The following is a 21,275-nucleotide window of genomic DNA, read 5'->3' as shown; positions in this document are numbered from 1 at the left end:
TGTGACCCTGCAGTCGTGCAGGAACTCACTGGGACTGTAATAAACTTTGAGGAATGTGGAGTTGGGGAGTATAGATAAGGTCCACTGTCCACAGAGAGAAGACAGGCTGTTAATATTCCCTTTTAACCTGAGTGTAAGCGGGGGGTCACATTTTGTAGTAACTTTAAAAGGATTTTAAAATTTCTTTTACTACTACTATTAGGTTATAGTTGATTTCCTTAATTCCTTCTTCATTTCCCCCTTTTGGTGCTCTACACAAATGTAGATTAATAAAGAGCACCACAGCGAGCTATTTCTTCTTGAGGGGGTACATACTCATCTTGGGATACCGGTTGGTACTTTTGCAGAGCCGTTATTCGGGTGGTGGTATGTCTGTCTACCATTGAGTCTATGGTGGATTGGATGTTTCCGATTAGAAGTGGCAAGGGACAGGGAAGCAGTAGGCATCCAGCTATTATGGCCACAAAGCCTATTATTAAAGTTTTAAAGCCTCCAAACCATGAAAACCATCCTCCAAAGAGTGAACTCGGGTTCCAACCAGACCATGTCTGGACCGGAACATGAGCTAACTTCTGCATCCTGGCAGTGATTTCCATGACAGCTTTTCCATTGTTATCAATTTGTAAGCAGCAATTCGTTAAATTACGTTTTCCACAAACCCCCTTCTGAAGCTAAAAGATAATTCAGTACTAACCTGTTCTGATAAATGGCATCTCTCATCTGGGTCGCCTGTATGGCTAGCAAGTCTAAGGCTCGGGCTGTTTCATTGACTATCATTTCCAGAACCGCTTGCAACCTTATGATGTGGTTTGACATATAAATAGGAGTACAGTATCCCCATGACTCATCTTGTGCCCAGGTGGCCAGTCCGTAGTATTTGACAATTCTTTCAGGTAGCCATTCATTATCTTTCCAGCCCCCTATTTCAATGTCCTTTTTAATGTTAGTATTTATTTTTTCCTCAGTACTTATTTTTGTAAACACATTTCTTTTGACTCTTTTTCTACCTTCATCATAGACCAGATAGCTTAGATCTTCCCCTTACTGCAGGGGGAGTAGCAAAAAGAATGGCCTTATTGTTCCTAGTATACATGCCCCTGTCCATTTATCGGTTAGTAATTGATAAGCCTTTGTTCCACAGATCCAATATAACCCTGCAGGTGCTCTCCAAACAGCTGGAGCATCTAATTGGTACCATGATTGATTTAGTGTTGGGAACTGCAAAAAGGGATTAAAGTGACACAGAGGAATTGTCTATAAAGCTTCTCCATTGTGTTCTGTTCTCAGATTCTTCAAAATATTGTTGACCTAGGCAAGTTATTTCCCCTACCTGGTTCTGAAAGGACTTGCCCCAACAGGCGATACAGTATTTTCCAATGATGGGGTTCCTTAATAGCCAAACACTTGGATTTGCATTGAATTTTGTAACAAATTCAGGCAAGGTAAAATTGTCTTGTGGCATCAATTCTCTGGCTTCCCAGGGCCACTGGTGTCCCATATTAGTACCTCCACATACATAACATGAAGTAATTCCTAAATTGTTAGCAATACTTTGGGCTAGCTGGACAAACAGATTTTCAGTTGATATAGGAGGAATTTGAATTTTTGATACTTCAGGATTAAAGTATTCATTGAAAGATTTATAAAACCTGAACTGTTGTATTGGGCTAAGTTGAACTTGAGTCCTTTGGGTTTTCTTTGTGATGACCAGAGGAATACCAAGTCCTAGGAGAGCTCCCGCCTGATCAAAGTTTAGTAATCCTTTATGCCCTTTAGTCCAGAAAGGCATATTTGGCTTTAGTATTGTCAGATTGAGTGGGTAGCATGTTCCAGTTGTGTACCCTGTCTTCTCCTCTTGGCTGGCAAACAGAGCAACCCTTCCTGTGTATAGGTGCTGATTAAATTCATGTGTGGTCCACTGATTATCAAAATCAGGGCACTCTTTTTCGGACTCTCCTATTATGGCCTTGGTGGCTCTGCTGCTGACTCTTTCTTGTCCTAAATTTTTACAGATGGTCTAAATATTATTTAGTTTACTGAGATGTGCAGCTTGGCAGGCATCAAAATATACGGAGACAGGCCCTTTACGCGACTGAGTGAATACTTCCGTTTTGTTTACAAGTTTACTGACCCCAGTTTCTGTGGAGTTTGTATATGATGGCGTTAGGGGTTCAACAAATTTGGACTTCAAATAAGAAGTCATAGGGCAAGAACTCTGGGTCATAACATATTTGGGGCTGCCCGTTTCCAGGATCACAGACCGAGTAACTAGTCTGGTTATAAACACAAGTTCCTGTACGAGTCCCTGTACACTCATAGTAGGTCTGGTATAACAGAGTTTTAGTCACACCTTTTCCAGACCAGGCTTCTATCATACAGTGATGACAGTCATCCTGGTCCCCTTTTATAGCCATAGGTGAAAGTGTCAGTGGCTTCAGTATTACTAATATTATTAAACTTATACTATGCATGGGCACCTTTCTGGGCAATAAGCTTGGCAGCATTTGCAAAGATAACATGACAGCAAAATAATTACCACAACTGAGTATAACTATGTTTGTAAGTTTAATCTACATTTACTTATGTATCGTTGACTTCCTCAGGCTTCAGCCATGCATAGACTAGTCAGCTTCTGTTTGTGTGACTAGAACAGGGCTCAATGTTTCCTCAAGCTTCAGCCGTGCATGGACCAACCAGCCTCCGGTGTGGTAGGAGCAGGGCAGTTGTCCTTGTCAGCAGTGGCTTGGTTTCACCACAGGATCAGCCATGTTGGGTGGTCTGGGTTTTGTTGACTGGTCCACTGGTCCTGGGCGGTGGCTGCTGCTGGTTTCAGCCAGCTATGATGAACCCAAGGTGTGATACCTGCAACTTTAACAGCAGTGGGAGTAGACAAGTTCACAATATGGGGACCATCCCATAAAGGCCCTAAAGTGGCTGGGTTCCATCGTTTGAGCCAGACAGTGTCTCCAGGTTAGAAGGGATGTACTGCATCTGTGAGGCTAACAGGTGTTCTTTCTTTCTCTTACCCACCTTTGCATTTCCTGTGTGGCCTCACCTAAGGCTTGCATTTGCCTTCTTAAGGTTAATTCCCCAATTTTTTAAATCCCTTTTATCTGAGTTATGATCAGGGTGTCGGCCAAACACTATCTTATAGGGTGAATACCCAGTTAATTTAGTAGGAGTGCACCTGACTAAGAGAAGGACCATGGGCAGCACCTGATCCCACCCTAGATGAGTTTCACGGCAAAACTTTTTTAACAGCTGTTTGAGTGTCCGGTTTATTCTTTCAGCTTTCCAGAACTCTGTGGGTGATAAGCTGTATGCAGTTTTTATTTGATTTTTAACCTCTGTGTTAGCTGTTGTACTATTTCTGTCACAAATGCTGGGCCATTGTCTGATCCTAAATTTAGAGGCAGTCCAAATCTAGGAATGATGTCCTTTATTAAGATTCTGGTTACTTCCTGAGCTTTCTTTGTCCTGGTGGGAAATGCCTCGACCCACCCTAAGAAAGTGCAGACAAACACTAGCATGTTCTGGTAGCCTCCAGCTCGAGGCAGCTCAGTAAAGTCCACATGCAGGTTTTCACAGGGTGTAGCTCCAGTTCCTTGAATCCCTGGGGGCCATGTTGGTCCCTGCTGTGGATTGTTTGGGGCACAAGTTAAACATTACTAATAAATGGCTTGCATGATGGCAGTTAGGCTCAGCAATAGAAATGCCGTCCTACAAGAGTCTCTAATGCAGTTTTTCCCATATGTGTTCCTTGATGAAACTGTTTTCTGAACCGGGTGCTGTTGCTTCTGGGATGGCTGGCGAGCCTCCTGTTTGAGAACTTCCACCAACTTCCTTTCTGGTAACTTCCTCTTTCCTGTTCAAACCAAGCCTTTTCATTAGAGGAGTAGTTAGGGGGTTCTGTAAAGGGAAGCTGCAATAAGGGCATGGTAAGGGTTTCCTCTTCCTTCTTAGTTACCGCTGTCATTGCAGCTCTTTTGGCTTCTCTGTCCACCTTTCTATTTCCTCTAGCCTTGTCACGTCCTCCTGTTTGATGCCCTTTGCAATGGATGACTGCTACTTTTTTGGAGCCCATACAGCTTCTAAGAGCTGCTCTATTTCCTTTTTATTTTTGATTTCCTTTCCATCAGTAGTTAACAATCCTCTTTCCTTATATATGGCTCCATGGGCATGCAAAGTGGCAAAGGCATACCTTGGGTCAGTATAGATGTTTACTGACTTTCCTTTGGCCAAAAGCAATGCCCTAGTGACAGCTATTATCTCAGTTCTTTGGGCCAAAGTTCAGGCCGGCAGAGGGCAGGTTTCAGCTACTGAATTCAGTGTTACCACTGCATATCCAGCCCATCTGATAAACCTTTAGATGTGAAGCTGCTTCCATCAGTCAAGTATTTAACATGTGGGTCTTTTAAGGGTCTAGTACTTTAAGTCTTTTCAGCTTGAGAAAACTTCATCCACAGTTTCCACACAACAGTGATACCCTGGGCCACACAATGGGGGCTTTCCATGCTCCACCCATTCTACTGGCAGCTGTGTGGCTGGATTTAGAGTATTCACAGTCTCCGAGGTTATGTAGGGGATTTTACACAAAAGTCCTTTATATCTTAACATCCTAGGGTTAGAAAGCCAGCGATGCCCCCTCTGCTCCATCAGGGTGACAACCGTGTGGGGCACCCGACTTATTACCATTCCTCTGTTGTTGGGACAGTAAGGGTCGTTATCATGGCTTTTCTTTGACCTAGATTTAGAGTCATGTCCACTTCTGGTGTAAAGGAGATTTGTGCTTGCAATTTCTGGAGCAAATTTCTTCCTAACAAGGGCACCAGAACATTTGGCATTCATTCTTCTAGTGTCCCATCTGCTTGCATCTCACACATTGATCTCTCTTAAGCCTAGGTTGGCCCTCTTGTCCTGGCTTAGCTTCCTGGTTTTGCCTAGTTTGTCCTCCATCATGACCGCGACCATGACCACATCCTCTCACAAAACCAGTTTCTCTTCCAACTAAGGCTGCCGCCAGCAAGTCTACCTTTTCCTTAGCTCTCCATCTAGCTTTCTCTTGGCCTCCTCATTCTGATTTACAAACACCTTAGTAGCCACCTGGATAAGCTGGGTAATATTCACGCCTTCAAACACTTCTAACTTCCGATGTCTTCTTGCGCCTGGCTTACAAATGCCACATTAACCATACGCTGATTACCTGCAGCCTCTGGGTCAAGTGGCACGTAAAGCCGGTAAGCCTCGCAAAGCCTCTCATAAAATTCACTGGGACTTTTATCTGGCTTCTGGCAGACCTCTGAGACCTTTCCGATATTGGTGGCCTTTTTCCCTCCAGTCTTTATTCCATTTAGGAGTGCCTCTCAATACCGCTGCAAACTTTGTAGCCCTTGAGCCTGGTTAGGGTCCCAGCCTGGGTCAGCCTCTATCAGGAGTGCTTGTTGTGTATACTGCCTGATATCTCCTGTGCCTGCAGGTGCATTTTTCTCCAGCCACTGGAGAGCAGCTTGTATAACTCTATGGCGCTCTTCCATATTAAATAATGACAGAAGAAATTGTTTGCAATCAGCCCAGGTAGGATTGTGAGTTAGGAAAATGGACTGCGTTAGATCTATAAGAGCCTGAGGCTTCTCTGTATAGGAGGGAGTGTGTTGTCTCCAATTTAAGAGATCAGTAGTAGAGAAGGGCTGATAACCGAAGAGCTGTTCTCCCCCTTGGACATCATTCTGTGCATTCAAATAAATTTGTCCCCATGTTTCTCAGAGTGGCACCTGCATTGCTTGGGCACGGACCGACCTAAGGCGGCCGACCTCATCACCCTGGAGTTCCTCCCTTGGCTTTTCAGGCAAGGGCTCTGGCTCCTCTCTGCATGGTGTTGCCTGAGGGGTGCTTTCTTCTGAGTCTGAGCCTCTGGAGGCAGCTGGGGCAGCCTCCTGTCTAAGCCTTGCCAGGGGTGGATTAATTGGTGCATAGGGGAGTGGAATTTTTAACTCTTCAGGTGGGGCCTGTAGGACAGGTTTTTTCTGCTTTTCCTGTGACTTTTCTTTTTCTGATGCCTTGCACTTTCTTTCTATTGCTCCTGGTTTTGTCTTGGTCGTTAGAATCTTACAGTAGATCTCAAAGCAGGACTGCAGCCACTTAGGGTGGGTCTGAATTACGTTTAGCCAGGAGTCAATATACAGAAACTGATCCAGGTGCCCGGGCTGTTCTCCAAGCCTGGTGACCACCCAAAACACTCAGCCAATTATCTCCCTGTCTATTGTCCCCTCGGCTGGCCACCCTACATTAAAAGATGGCTATTTTATCTCAAAAAAGGTTCTCAGTTTCTGTGGAGTTAGCTGAACCCCATAATCACCATTAAAACCTTTTTTTAAAGTTTTTCAGCACGCACTCCAGTGGAATAGGCTTTGACGCTTTTCCTCCCATTTCCTCCCTCACGCCGTGCTTTCACTCTCACTTTCACTCTTGGATCCACCAGACTGAGTCCTATTACAGGAGGTTTGGACACTGCTTAGCCAGGAGCATGCCTTAATTCCTGTCATAGCTAGCTGTGACTGTGGACCTGGTCCTATGGGCCGTATGCAGTGTCCTAGGTCTGGTTTTTCCCACACTCACCTGGGAGCACACAGTCCACGCTAAGAGATCTGTGCCTCACCACATCAACCCCGCCTTGGTCTCTCCCGAGACCATCTCTTTCACACACTTTCACACACCTCCCTTGTCCCCAAAATGGTTTTCCTTTCTGACTGACTCATGAGCCCCACCTACGTCTGGTGTCAGTAAGGGTGTGAGTTTCATCTGAATCAACGGGCCTCTCCCATTGTCCCAACCCCCTTGGGTCAGACTAGTTGTCATGCCCTTGGAGGTGACCAGGCTCCCCTTCCATCCTTATGGGACAGGTCTTGCCTTAGGGCCCAAACCTTACCGCGGTTCATATGTCTACGTGCTGTTCCTGTGACTGTCCTGCAACCCTTTCCACTGGTTCCATTTGCACTGTTGGAGGAAGGCTCCAGAATGTGGAAGGGCTGTTCTCCTTCTGGGCTAAAGCTCTCCCGGTGGCACCAAGGACCCCAGATTTCCCACATCCTGGGTCTCTAGCCCACAGGCAAAGGAGACAGAAAATCTGCCATCTCCAATCCCGGACTGGCCCCCAGAAATGTTGTGGGACAATCAAAGATTGGAGAGACTGAAAAAGGTTCAGGAGAGTTTACTAAATTAAGGTGATCAGTAGGACATATGTCCAGAAAGTCTGAGCCCTGAACAAAGGGCTTTTCCTACTTTTAAACATCTTAAGGTGGGAACTACATGAGGCAGGAAGTGAGATACAGAAGCAAGAAACAAAGGCAGCATTACACCATTTGTTACATTTTGAGAAAGACATGTCTTGCAACCTAAACTTATCAGTCTTGTGACTCTGCAGTCGTGCAGGAACTCACTGGGCCTGTAATAAACTTGGAGGAATGTGGATTTGGGGAGTATAGATAAGGTCCACTGTCCACAGAGAGAAGACAGGTTGTTAATATTCCCTTTTAACTTGAGTGTAAGGGGGGGGGGTCACATTTTGCAGCAACTTTAAGAGGATTTTAAAATTTCTATTACTACTACTATTAGGTTATAGTTGATTTCCTTAATTCCTTCTTCAGGTCTACAGGGTAAAGGCATGAGGGTCCACCATATTGTCTTGCCACTGTCCAGGACACACACATGGCTCTGTTCATAAGTCCCTATTAAATGTTTCTTTCTGAGAAACTGGATATGTCAGCCTTTTTTTTGGCCTCTCAGCTTCCTTGGACTTTAAGGGTAGGTTTGCACAGACCTGCTCACTATGGAACATGACTTTTTTGTTCTTTCATGTATAATTTTAGTACCTCTAAACACATGTAGTAAAAAAAAAAATGGTAAGAAGAATGATATAATGGATCATAGACAGAGAACAGATGAGCTGGTTCTATCAGATTTCAAAGACAATGTGAAAATATCTAATGTAGCTCAAAAGGAATGTCTTCCCCATTCATCTTTTTAAGGAATCATGTGGTTTGACAGGCTCAAAATCTTTTTCCAGCTTGCTGAAGACTGGGTATGAAAGTGGAAGAGGAAGAGGCATTAGCTAAATGGAACTCAGGACCACTATGGAGTGGGGAAGGCTGAAGAGTGTGGCAGGGAGCCCCATGAAGAGCCAGAGGCAGGAGGAGGGTATGGGGCATAGCAGGGAGATTAATTGGGGAGCTACCAAAAAGGGAGGAAAAGAGTGAATCAACGAGAGACCCCTCTTGCTTTGAACCACTGCCGGGGTCCCGATAGCTGCAACTGCCAAGCATATTACTCAAAATCATCCTGGCAGCCAAGTCCTAGTCCTTGGCAGCCTCTCCGCCTCCTGGGGCCAGATTCCCTTAAGGCCCCATGAGTCGTTTCATTCACTCACCTGCTTGCCACTTGCACAATCCCTGCACTGCCCTGCCCTTTGGGTCTGCCCATCCTCAGTGTTTTGCCTTTCCGCAGCTAATGAAGCCCCAAAAGAAAAACGAGCTTCCCAATAAAAACGAGCTTCCACATAAAAGTGACAGCAAATGCTTTTTGAAGTGATTTTTATACTTTCATATTTCTCCTAAAATAAAATAATATAATGTAGTATCGAAATAAAATTGTAGTTACTTCAAGGAACCATCTGCCTTAAACCCAGGAGTGATTGTCTGTTTGTGGATTTTACAGTTTCCTCTTTGGTCCTGAGCTGGTTAAAGGGAACACTGGTTGCCTGAACAGTCACACTTGCAACCATGATGCCTAAACATTGCTTTCTAGGTTTCCTCATCAGTGTCTTCCTTACTGGTGTAGCAGGTAAGTGCTTTGTTTCTTTTTAATTGCTCATAGCTTTGTCATCTGAGTCTGATCAACGATCTGTTAAAAATGGCACTGGTACTTTTTTGGACTTTATAAAGGCTGCAGCTTTTGAGGTCACTAAGTGATCACAGCAGGCATGGGGTTAGTGTCTATCTGCAGCTTGAATGACCTCACATATACTTAATGAGTACCCACTAAAGAAAAGGCTCTCTGGAGGGTGCAGAGACTTCATACAGAACAAATATACATCCATTTCTCTCTGTCTCTCTCTCTCTCCCCCTCCCTCCCTCTCTCTCCCTCTCTCTTTCTCTCTAGCTCTCACTCACCTTAGAATGTCTTTTACCTTGAAGGAACACTATATCATGGTGGTTACCAGCACAGGCTCCTAAGCCAAACTGTCATAGTCTGGATTTCAGATCTGCCATTTACCATCTAGGAAAACTTGGGAAATTTACTTAACACCCTCAATTTCCTCATTAGTAGAATGGGGATTCTAGGGCACTGTGAAGATTAAATGAATTAATACATGCCAAATGCTTAGAGAAGTGCCTGGCACAGAATAGGGACCACAAACAGCAGGTGAGAATTTGCTTCTTGTATTCGTGGAGGAAACTGCAGGAGTGTAGAGCATCTTATTACCACCGCATACTTCTGAGAAAGCCTGTAAGAATCCAAGTTAACAGATGGGTACCTCTCAGTGTAAGCGATTTAAGTAACTTGCCAAGATGGTGCAGTTGTCCAGTGACTAATACATAAAAGCAATTCAAGCCTTCATCTTCCAGAAATGTTTGGATTTGAGAAGACTCTGGTCCTTGGTAACAGCAAGGGCACATTTAGCAAAATATGGCAGGAATTCAAATGCTACCAAAATGTTCCTGGCTCTGCATCTTACCAACCCTGTAACCTCAAGTAAGAGATGCAACTTTTTAAAGCCTCAGCTTCCTCATCTGTAGAATGTGATAATAAATATATTTACCTTACTTGGTGGTTGTGGGAATTAAGCAAGTTGTAAAGCTTTGAACATAGTGCCTAATATAAGTTAATGTTCATATATGTTCAATGTTTGATGAATGGCAGCCAGAAGGAGGAGGAGGAGGGAAGAAGGAAGAAGATAAATTATAGCCTCAGCTTCTAATTGGTCTGCCTCTTTCATTAGCTCCTCTCTCCCAAGGCTTTGCTCTTGGTTTTCTGCTGGAGGGAAATGGCAGGCTCTGCACTCAGATTGTCTGGGTACAATATCAGCTTCACCATTTGCTGCCTAGAAATCTCCTTCAGGTCTCCAAGGCTTCATTTTTTCAGTCTGTAAGAGGAAGACCATAATGCACAGTACCTTCCTCATAGAAGAGCTGGGCAAATTGAATGAGTGAATGCAGACAAAATCCCTCAGTGCCTGGTGCAGTGTTATTACTGTTGGTGGTGTTAGCACTGATGTTACAAAAATGAGAGAAGAAATCCATAGACAGAGAGATAAAGGGCATTAAGCCATCTATCTTCATGTTAGCAAATCAATTCTAGGCAGACCTTCAGGAAATTGTGCCTGTCATCTCCTGAAAACTTCTGGAATTTTTATGTTCTAAAGATGATTGATCAGGCAGTGATTTTTGTGATCAAAGTCAACTGTGGCTATAGACTCTTTCCAAGAACACAACACCATTTGATGCACTGATGGTGGTCCAAACAATAAAAGTGAAAACAAATTAAAAAACAAATAACAGTATTCACACTATTTGGTTGGTAAGAAGAAAGGCCTGAGGAAATAGTCTTGTTCATTTGAAAATAACAAATCTTGAAAGTTCAGAGCTGAGACCAATGGGCTTGGGAGTATTTTTTTAATCATCTCAATAACTTGATACATTTGAGCAAAGACTTGAAGGAGGTGGAGAAATGAGCCATGTGAAATCCAGGGGAAGAGTAGACCAGGAAAAGGGAAGGGCCAGTGCAGAGGCCCTAAGGCAGAGTCATTGGGGTCATGGTGGAGCAAGTGAAGGAGTCAACACTGCAAACACAGGGGTCGGGGTGACAGAAGATGAGGTCAGGGAGAAAACAGAAGATACGCTCCCTGGCCGGGTGCAGTGGCTCACGCCTGTAATCCCAGCACTTTGGGAGGCCGAGGCAGGCAGATCACTTGAGGTCAGGAGTTCAAGACCAGCCTGCCCAACATGGCGAAATCCTGTCTCTACTAAAAATACAAGAAATTAGCCAGACGTGGTGGTGGGCACCTGTAATCCCAGCTACTCAGGAGGCTGAGGCAGGAGAATCACTTGAATCCGGGAGGTAGAGGTTGCAGTGAGCTGAGATCATGCCACTCCACTCTAGCCAGAGTGACAAGAGTGAAACTCCGTCTAAAAAAAAAAAAAGATATGCTTCCTGATTCCTTCTCCTTCTGCCCAACTTCTTATCCCTTATAAAAAACCTTGAACCCTAAATAAAATTTTGCCAAAGTTCTCTTGCCTCCATACGACTAAAGGCAAGTGAGGTTGTACCACCTATGTTGCATGATTTGAGGAAGAAAGCACACGTCATGCCAGTGCAAAATTATCCCATCCCATGCCATGATTAGTCCCTGAAACACTAGCCTCCCAGCAGGGTCTTGGGCAGTTTTCCTCATTAGCATGGCCATTTCATCTGAGGGATTATGCTTGGATACTTGGAGCCAGGATGCAGGCAGGTAAATACAGCCATTCAGGAGTGGGACTGCAAAGGCAGACCTACCCGGAAGCAGGACCCAGAGATGGAGCAAGAACCTGCGAAAGGAGGGACTGAGTGCTGGGCTGAGGTCCTGGAACCAGAATTGGTCCCTAGCAAATTTTGCTTGAGTAGTACCAATATAGTGGTTCCTAAGAAGATGGTTGGTGGTCTTAGTGTGGGTCCTTCATCTCAGTCATTATATTCCATCACTATTTGGAAATAAAATAAGACCAATATTTTTTTTACTGCAATTTACTTCCCCCACAGCCTTGGAAATAGGGTGGGAAGATATCATGTACATGTTTATGATCTGGAACTCATCATTCTGAGACTTTAGCATGCATCAAAATCATTGCATTGAAGATTCAAAATGTTGATTTCTGGGCTCCACCTCTACTATCTGCACTTAGAGCAACTACGTTAGGGAATCCTGATGCAGGTATTCCATTGAAAACTACTGCTGGGAACAACAGTGCTCCAAGCAACGTTCAATGTTCTTCCTTCTCTTATTATCTTAGGAACTCAGCCAGCGCATGAGTCTCTGAAGCCTCAGAGGGTACAATTTCAGTCCCGAAATTTTCACAACATTTTGCAATGGAAGCCTGGGAGGTCACTTACTGGCAACAGCAGTGTCTATTTTGTGCAGTACAAAATGTAAGTAAATTGAGCCTCCTTCAGCTGATAGAGATGGCACTGGGATAACATGTTCTAGAATGCAATGGAGTGTTAGGATCAGAGCTTTTGTTCAGTTTCAGAGGGGTTGAGAAGAAGCCAAGGTCAGGATAGCAGTGACTTGTCTCCCCTGAAGGCTGCCTGGGGACTCAAAATACATGATGGTATGCAGTGCATTGGGCAGATACTTCAGCCCTAGATCTGCACCAAGACCTCACAGGCTCAGCCTTCGCCTCCATAGTGGAGCCTGGCACATGGTGGGTTCTCAGTACAGATTTGTCAAGCGAATGTTGGAAGCAACTTATTTAGCACATAGCAAGGACTCAGTGAGTGAAACTATCGGTAGTTGAAAAAGAAGTTGTGTCAAACATGGAGGTGAGTGTGTAAAATAAGGTTTTAATTTAAAAGTCACTGTCAGAGTGGATTTACTATTTAGAAAATTCCTTTCAAAAACTAATGACTCTCGTAAGCATGAACACAAACTGGAACACGCTGCTGCATGTTCCTCTTGTGTGATCCTCAGGCTACTCCTGCTGGATCACTGCCAAAACTCAGATATAATCTACTCCTTTCCTGGCTCAAGGCTTGAAAACAAACACTCCTGACTTGAAAATGTCAGGTTTTTCCACTCATATATTTCTGGGGGGTGAGGGGGGTTGAGGTTCAATCCTGTCTCCTGACAGTGAGACGGGAGATATTACAGTTTAGCTTTCATGGTTTTTCACTAGAAATTCAGAAAATCAAATGCAGCTATGGCCAAAATAGCAATTTTTATCCCATAAATTCATCCATGTCTCTCCAGCATGGGGTAGGTCCTAGGTCAGATTTTCCTGCTAATTAATTTCAGAAGGAATATCCCCAGAAGCATCTCCATCTTTAACCGCTGCTACTTCTCTCTACATATTTTATGTAGTGATTGTAAAATTTACAAATCTTTACAATGAACGTTTCTCCATTACAAAAGTAGACATGTGCGTCACTGGAGATAATTTCAGCATGTAGGAAGTAAAGATTGGTACTCTTTTTATACTTCCCCTTGAGCAGTATAACTAGGTCAAAAGTGGACCTATTTGTGGTCCGAAGTACTAAGAAGATTAGAAACTGTTTTACCATGAATCTAATGAAGATTAAACTTCAGGACCCCAATGCAAGGATTTTATATTTATAAATCTTTTCCTAAAGAGGACTCCCAAGCTGCTATGGTTTGAGTTTGTCTCCACCAAAATTCATGTTGAAATTTGATCCTTAGTGTGGTGGTGTTGGAAGTAGGGCCTCGTAGGAGGTGTTTGGGTCATGGGGATGGAGTGCTCATGAATGGCTTGGTACCATTATTGCTGCAGTTGAGTGAGTTCTCACTCTTGCAAGACTGAATTTGTCATGGAAATGTTTCTATGAGAGTGGTTGTTGTAAAGCCAGGATGCCCCTTGAGTTTGGCCTCTTCACGGGATCTGTTTTCCCCATTGACCTTCTCCAGCATGTTCTCATGCAGCATGAAAAGCTCTCACCAGAAGCCAAGTGGATGCTGGCAGCACACTTCTTGTAACTTCCCAGGCTGCAGAACATGGGCTAAGTAAACCTCTTTTCCTTATCAATTACCTAGCCTCAGGTGTTCTGTTATAGAAACACTAAATGGACCAAGATTATATAAATTTCAGACCCCAGAATACCGGAATCCATTCCTGTCTCTAAGGGAGTTTCAACAGCACAAGACAAATTTATAATTTTGAAAACTTTCACTTTGGTGTATCCAGTTCATGGGCTGTAATACTGTTATATCCCTCACATTTAGAATAGGATAAACAATGAGATATTATTTTAAAAGAGAAGTCTGTCATTACAGCTAAGTTAAAGACTTATATAAATAAATAATAATTTTAAAACATCAAATTATACTCAATACTTGTTGTGGTTCTGCTTTAATTGTGATAGAATGAAACTTCTGTCACCATGTAGATTACTGAATACAGATACCATCGATCTTCCTTATTATGTGTCTAGAAAGCTAGATGTCAAGTCTTTCAATAAATATTTTGGGAAACCTTTCTCCCCAGACTCCAATTCATTCTCTGTTCCCCATCACTTTGTTGCACTGGTCTGATTTATGGCAGGTAAGGAAACAAAGCGTGAATCTTCCCTTTGACTATTACACCATCCTGTGGCCTCAGGCTGAGTCAACTTCTCTGCCTCTTGCCTCACTACCTTTTTTCATGGGTTTCCCTCCCCATCTCCCAACCCCTAATTACAGGGCTCCATATATAGTCCTCACTAAAAGTTCCTGTCAATTTTCAATAAAGAGATTAGTCATGTATGTTGGGTAAGCAACACCTGAGATGAAAAGTGGTAGCAACTTCTCAGAATCAGCCACATTACTCAACAGCAAGCTGATGAGAAGTGGAGAAAAACCACAAACAGCCAAAACCACAGAGCATTAAGGATGTGGAGAGTGAGTATTCAAAAATGGAAGTCAGTCCACACACCAGAAAGAACATTTTGCCAAGTATTAAAAAATAAATTAAAACCCTTATGTTAGTGATACAGAGAGTGTCAGGGATGTTTATCTTCCAGCAAGACAGCGCTTTAGGTAATGCTGTGGTTTCTATGTGTCCCCCAAAAGTTCATGTGTTGGAAACTTGATCCCCAGTGCAGCAATGTTGAGAGGTGGGACTTTGGGGAGATGATTGGGTCATGAGGATTCTGCCCCATGAATGGATTCATCCATTGATGGATTAACGAATTAACGTGTTATTGAGGAAGTGGGCTAGTTATCACAAAAGTCGTTCTGTTTTACATATATGTGTATATATATATGTATATACGTATATATACGCATAATATACATATATGTGTGTGTGTGTATATATATATATGTATATATGCCATCTCTCTTGAATCCCTGTGACATCCTCTGCCACCTTAAGTCTCTGCAGAGAGTCCCCACCAGCAAGAACGCCCTCACCAGATGTGGCTCCTAGGCATTAGACTTCCTAGCCTCCAAAACTGTAAGAAATAAATTCCTTTTCTTTATAAATTACCCAGTCTCGGGTATTCAGTTATAGCAACAGAAAATGGACTGAGATAGTTAATAAGAAGGAATTTTTTTAAAAGATTCTGAAGAGTAGCCATAAGCTATCATGGTGGTGTTGCTACTAGAATCAGGTATTAAGAATTATTAGTCTGAAAATACTGAAGACTCCTTGAGTGGAGAAAAGAAACTCAGATCTTTGCCTTTTCCCTGTACAGATATGGACAGAGACAATGGAAAAATAAAGAAGACTGTTGGGGTACTCAAGAACTTTTTTGTGACCTTACCAGTGAAACCTCAGACATACAGGAACCTTATTACGGGAGGGTGAGGGCAGCCTCGGCTGGGAGCTACTCAGAATGGAGCATGACGCCGCGGTTCACTCCCTGGTGGGAAAGTGAGTTCCATGGAGTTTCTTTGCCCTTGTTCTTCCTGCTTTTGGACAGCCCTCCCGGAGCACGGCTAGTGACCAGGCCTTGTGCTTTGCTGAGGTCTCTACATCATTATCTCATCTGGTCTAATTCTCAGAACAGCTCTAGGAGATAGCTTTTATTATCCTAATTTTCTAGCCCAGAACATCAAGATGTAGAGGCTTTAGTCATTGCTCCAATCTCATGACCTGTATTATCCAAGTCAGGGTTCAAATTTGCTACATCTGACTGCAGAGCCTCCACTCCATCAATTTGTTACCTTTTGTGTGTGTGTGTGTGTGTCTCTGCCTCCCAGGTTCAAGTGATTCTCCAGCCTCAGCCTCCCGAGTAGCTAGGATTACAAGTGTTTGCCACCACCCCTGGCTAATTTTTGTATTTTTAGTAGAGATGGGGTTTCACCATGTTGGCCAGGCTGGTCTCAAACTCCTGACCTCAGGTGATCCGCCCCCCTTGGCCTCCCAAAGTGCTGGGATTATGGGTGTGAGCCACCATGCCCAGACCCCAAAAAAGTATTTTTAGACAGCAGAATTTTTCATAGTGCCCTAGTCCTTCCCCAGACATGAGGGTTAAGTTCATGAAAATACTCATTAGAGGAATTTTCTGTTGAGGAACTTAAGACTTTTAGTCACCTCCCCAAAAAGGCAGCCCAAAAGTGCTTTCTCAGTATCCATCCTGAATGATATTTATTCCTCTTTTAGTTTAGTCACAATCGTAGAATAATATAATCTAAGATATAGGTGATAAAATTAACCATTACCAACAGACATTGGATAAAATAGTAGAGAAAAGAAACAGAGAGAGAGAGAGAGAGAAGGGGTTTAATGTATAAAGATGTGCATAAATAGAACAAGAAAGAAAATAAAGATATTTACCACAATCCTCATAATTGCAACTAGTCATGAAGCTGTAGTTAATATTTATGACTTCTTCCTTCATTATAAACTCAACGTTCACTTTCTTTTCAGCCAGCACTTCAGCTCTTTGTCCATGAGGAGTTTGAGTCCTTTTGGTGTTTCCTGTCTCAGCTCGACCTAACCTTACATTAATTTTTAATCACTGAATAGAGAAGCTCTAAGAGGCACACCAGAGGCTACCAAGAATTCTTCCACCTGACCCCATTGTATTTATAACTGTGTTATGCCTTGAAAATCAGAATGAATCACCCTAGACAATATAAGAACCTCATTTTCTTTTTGTTAGTTAAATGGCACGAGGTGCTCCAAATGGTCAGGAGAGAGCCTCGACTTCCAATTTTTGGAAATCATTTTTGTTATAAACCGGAAGAATTCAAGGCCAAGCATATGGGAAACAAAAACATGTCATGAGTTGTTCACTACGGGTAACAGTCGGAGTTGCCCCTCTCACTTCTACTTCTTGTATCCTAGACCAGTGAATTCTGTCTATGGAAGAAATAGCACCATATATTGGCCCTAGGCTTAGTGAAGCATTTACCAGTTGGAGCATTTACCAATTCATACGCCAATTCACAAGACGTCTCTCAAACTGAGTTTTCAATTCTCCATTTCACCTTCCTATAAAGTCATGGATTTCTGAGTGACAAATATATATTTGTCCTATGGGTCTTGAGACCTTGCTTCACTCCTTTCACATTAACTTAAGTTCTTTGTCATAAGCAATGTATTGTGGAGTACTATGCTCATGAATAAGGCATTGACTACATCTATGGGTGTATGTGTGGTCCCTGGGGTGGTGAGAGGTCTGCTAAGAAAAGCATTGAGGCAGTAAATAAAAATCTATAAACAAAATCTGTAACCAGAATCTATACCCAGCAATAAAGAAAAACTATAACCAATGTCTCTTGCTCCCTCCCTTTTGGAAGGGAACAAAAATAAACCTACCTGCAACGAGATGGAAGATGAGAGCCCCTGGAATATGGCACTATACTAGGGGTTCAACATTGATTTTCCTTACTGGAAAGTTGGACACTCTGCAGGTCAGACCAACTTTGGTAAGAGGAGATCCATATTGTTAAGTCTATATATAGCCTCCATCATGCAACTATTTTGTTCAAGAGCCCATAGAGCAACTATAGGACACTGGGGAAATAGATGGTCACTGCATCCACTTAGATTTTTTTAAACAGCCTTATTGAGATATAATTCACACAGCTTATATTTTAAGCATATAGCATACAGTTTAATGGTTTTTACTATATTCACAAATATGTACAACCATCACTCACAGTCAATTTTAGAACATTTTTATCACCTCAAAAAGCAACTCCATACCCTTTGGCTATCACCTTCCAGTCTCGCCATTCCCTTAGCCCTCAGCCCTGGCAACTACTAATCTTTCTGTCTCTATAGAGTTCCCTGTTCTAGATAGACTCATATATACATGATTTTTCTGACTGGCTTCTTTCACTTAACATGTTTTCAAAGTTCATTCAGATTGTAGTATGTATCAGTACTTCATTCCTTTTTGTGGCCAAATAATAATACACTATATGGATATACCACATATTATTTATTCCTCAGTTGATAGACATTTGGGTAGTCTCCACTTTTTGGCTATTATGAATAATGCTGCTATAAACAGTCATGTAAAAATTTTTGTGTGGGAGTTTTTTTGTTTTTTTTTCTTGTTTTTTTTTTTGAGAGACAGGATCCTGCTCCGTCACCTAGGCTGGAGTGCAGTGGCACAATCATAGCTCACTTCAGTCTTGAACCCCTGGGCTCCAGCAATCCTTCCACCTCAGCCTCCCAAGTAGAAAGGACTATCAGGCCTACGCCACCACACAGAGCTGGGCATACCTTTCTATTTCTCTGCAATATATACATAGGAGTGGAATTGCTGGGTCTCATAGTAACTCTATGTTTAATCATTTGAGGAAATGCCAGACTACTTTCAAAGCATCTGCACTATTTTACATTCCCATCAGCAATATATGAGAGTTTTGATTTTTCCACATTTTTATCAATCTTTTTTGACTATAGCCATCCTAATGGTATAAAATGGCACCTCATGTGGTTTTTATTTGCATTTACCTGCTAATTAATGATGTTGAGCTTCTGTTTTATGCTTATTGGCTATTTTGTACCTTCGTTGGAGAATTGTCCATTGAGATCCTTTGCCCATTTAAAAAATTTAATCATATCTTTTTATTTTTGAGTTGTAAGAGTTCTTTATATATTCTGCATACCAATGCCTTATCAGATATATGATTCTCAGCTAGCTCCTCCCATTCTGTGGGTTGTCTTTTTACTTTCTTGTTGGTATCACTTGATACCAAGTTTTAAATTTGGATGAAATCCAATTTATCTATTTCTTCTTTTGTTGTTTGTACTTTTGGTATCATATCTAAGAATCCTTTGCCAAATCCAAAATCATGAAGATTTACCCTATATTTTCTTCTAAGAGTTTTATAGTTTTATCTCTTACAGTTCAGTCTGATTCATTTTGAGTTAATTTTTGTATATGGTGAGAGGTAAGGGTCCAATATTATTCTTTGGCATATGACTATCCAGTTGTCCCAGCACCATTTGTTGAATACTATCCCATTGAGAGTTCTTGGCACACTTGCTGAAAATCAACAGACTATAGAAGTGTGGTTTATTTCCAGACTTTCAATTCTATTCTATTGATCTATACATTTATCATTGTGCCCATACCACACTATTTTGATTATTGTTGCTTTGTAGTAAGCTTTGAAATTGGGAAGGGTGAGCCCTCCTCTTTATTCATCCTTTTCAAGATTGTTTTGACTATTATGGGTTCCTTGCAATTATCTAACCACCTAGATTTTTTAAGACCACTTTTCAGTATGAGCCTTTTGCTTTGCATTCATATGGCCACAGAAATTTCACATTCTGTATCTTAGTACTTAGGGATCCATCCACACACCTCTTCTAACTGGTGCAAGGTCCAATTAGATCCAGATTAATTGGATAATGTCCAAAATGCTAGATGCATTTTCCCCCAACTCTCTAATTAGCAGGTGGGTGGAATAGAGTTGAGCAAACTAATTCATGGTAACTCTCACGTTGTTTCTTGGATACATTGAAATTCAAGGCCAATACACTCAACAAGCAATTCTCTAGTTGAGGAAAAGGAGATTTCATGACTAAACTGATGAACACCAGTGAAGGGAATTCACAGATCAGTTTGATTATTATATTCAAGCCTAGAAATAGGGTCACATTCAAATTTACTTATCAAACAAAGCTTCCTTCAGTCTAAGCCATTAGGCCAGTCAGGTAAGAATAGCCAAAGACATTGACTGACACGGCTTTAACTCAATTCTATTTAAATTGGGATAGTGTTGAGTTAAGAAGGGTTTGTGTGTTTTCTGTATGACCATTCTCCCTAAAAAAAAAAAAAAAAAAAAATCAGAAAAGAAAAGAAAAAAGCTTTAGACTGAGTCCTTTAAAAAGCCATTTTATTTCAGGGCCTCTTAGTAGAAGAATAAGAAACCTAGTCTATAGCTACTACTCTTGTTGATGCAATAGTGAGAGGAATCACCCACTCATCTGCCTCCTCACCCCCAGGTTTGCGCTCTCCCACCACAGCTCCTAAGAACTTCTGAAGAACATATTTCAAAAAACATGTTTCTAGGTGCTCAGGACAGCATGTTCATGGCATCTGTGATACAGACTAATGAGCCAGCTGCATGCATTGGCTCCTCTGACACCTGTTTTTGAGCAGCAGGATGTTATCTTAGATTAATAAGTTCTGATTTATAGTGTCTATCTAGAGACAAAGCAAGATTTTAAAAATAAAATAAAACAAAATAAACTTTCTTCAGTTAAAAGCAGCATTTGATACTTAGTGAGATTTCAGTATTATTTGACCCTAGAATTGCTTGGATTAAAAATAGATGTGAAGGCCAGGTGTGTTGGCTCCATGCCTGTAATCCCAGCACTTTGGGAGGCCAAGGTAGGAGGATCACTTGAGGCAAAGAATAGAGCATTCCAAGCAAGGGAACAGCATTTGCAAAGGCCCTCTGGCATAGCAAATTCAAGGGACTGAAAGACAACCGGTATATTGAAGAAGAGCATGCAGGAAGGAGTCCGTAATGAGGTGGGACTGGAAAGGTAGGCAGGTACAAGAATTTTTTAAGGAGTTGTGACTTCCTCCAGAAAAATGTAATTTTACTCAGGAGCCAGTGTATAGTGATCAGGCTTGTGTATAGAAAAGATCATTTTGACTATATTTGGGGGAACAGGTTGGATGCAGAAAAGTGAAGTAGCAGGTTACTAATAATAGTCTACAGGAGACACAATTTGGCTTATGAAAAGGACTAGAGAAAATTTATTCCTGGAGGGACATTTAGTAAGAAAAATTGACAGGACCAGGTGATAGATTGGATATAATGGTGAAGAGAACATGTCAAAGATGACCTGTAAGTTTCTTGCATGCGTAATCAGATGAATCGCTGAGATGTTTTTGATGGGGTTTGATGAAAAAGACCAGTTTGGTGGGATGCAAGGTAATACAGATTATGAGTTTGGTTTTGAATACGTTAAGATGTTTTTAAGAGATCCAAGGGACATATCTCTTCAGATCCAAGACTCAAAGTAAAGTCTTTATTGGAGACAAAAATTTGTGAGTCATTTCATGCATAAGTACAGTGGGCATTGATAGGATTGCCTAGGGAGAGAGTA

The 21,275-nt window shown here is 42.1% G+C and overlaps 1 protein-coding gene across 3 annotated transcripts in view; it reads left to right on the top strand.

The window, feature by feature from the left end:
• The window catches only part of IL22RA2 (interleukin 22 receptor subunit alpha 2), a 29,824-nt gene that overhangs the window by 3,181 nt on the left and 5,368 nt on the right, over nt 1–21,275 (top strand). For 2 of the 3 annotated variants that reach the window (XM_032160046.1, XM_032160036.2), the window contains exons 2-4: nt 8,710–8,835; nt 12,045–12,180; nt 15,439–15,617. In XM_032160046.1, coding sequence (XP_032015937.1) covers nt 8,775–8,835; nt 12,045–12,180; nt 15,439–15,617 — 376 coding nt within the window. In that variant the 5' untranslated portion in view covers nt 8,710–8,774. Of the gene's footprint in view, nt 1–8,709; nt 8,836–12,044; nt 12,181–13,672; nt 13,769–15,438; nt 15,618–21,275 lie in introns of all 3 variants that reach the window. The other variant, XM_032160028.2, reaches the window with a different exon arrangement.

The sequence above is a fragment of the Hylobates moloch genome, unplaced genomic scaffold (genome assembly GCF_009828535.3).
Source record: "Hylobates moloch isolate HMO894 unplaced genomic scaffold, HMol_V3 SCAFFOLD_2, whole genome shotgun sequence".
NCBI lineage: Eukaryota > Metazoa > Chordata > Mammalia > Primates > Hylobatidae > Hylobates > Hylobates moloch.
The sequence above is the reverse complement of the archived record's forward strand: the minus strand, read 5'-3'. Positions and strand labels throughout refer to the sequence as shown.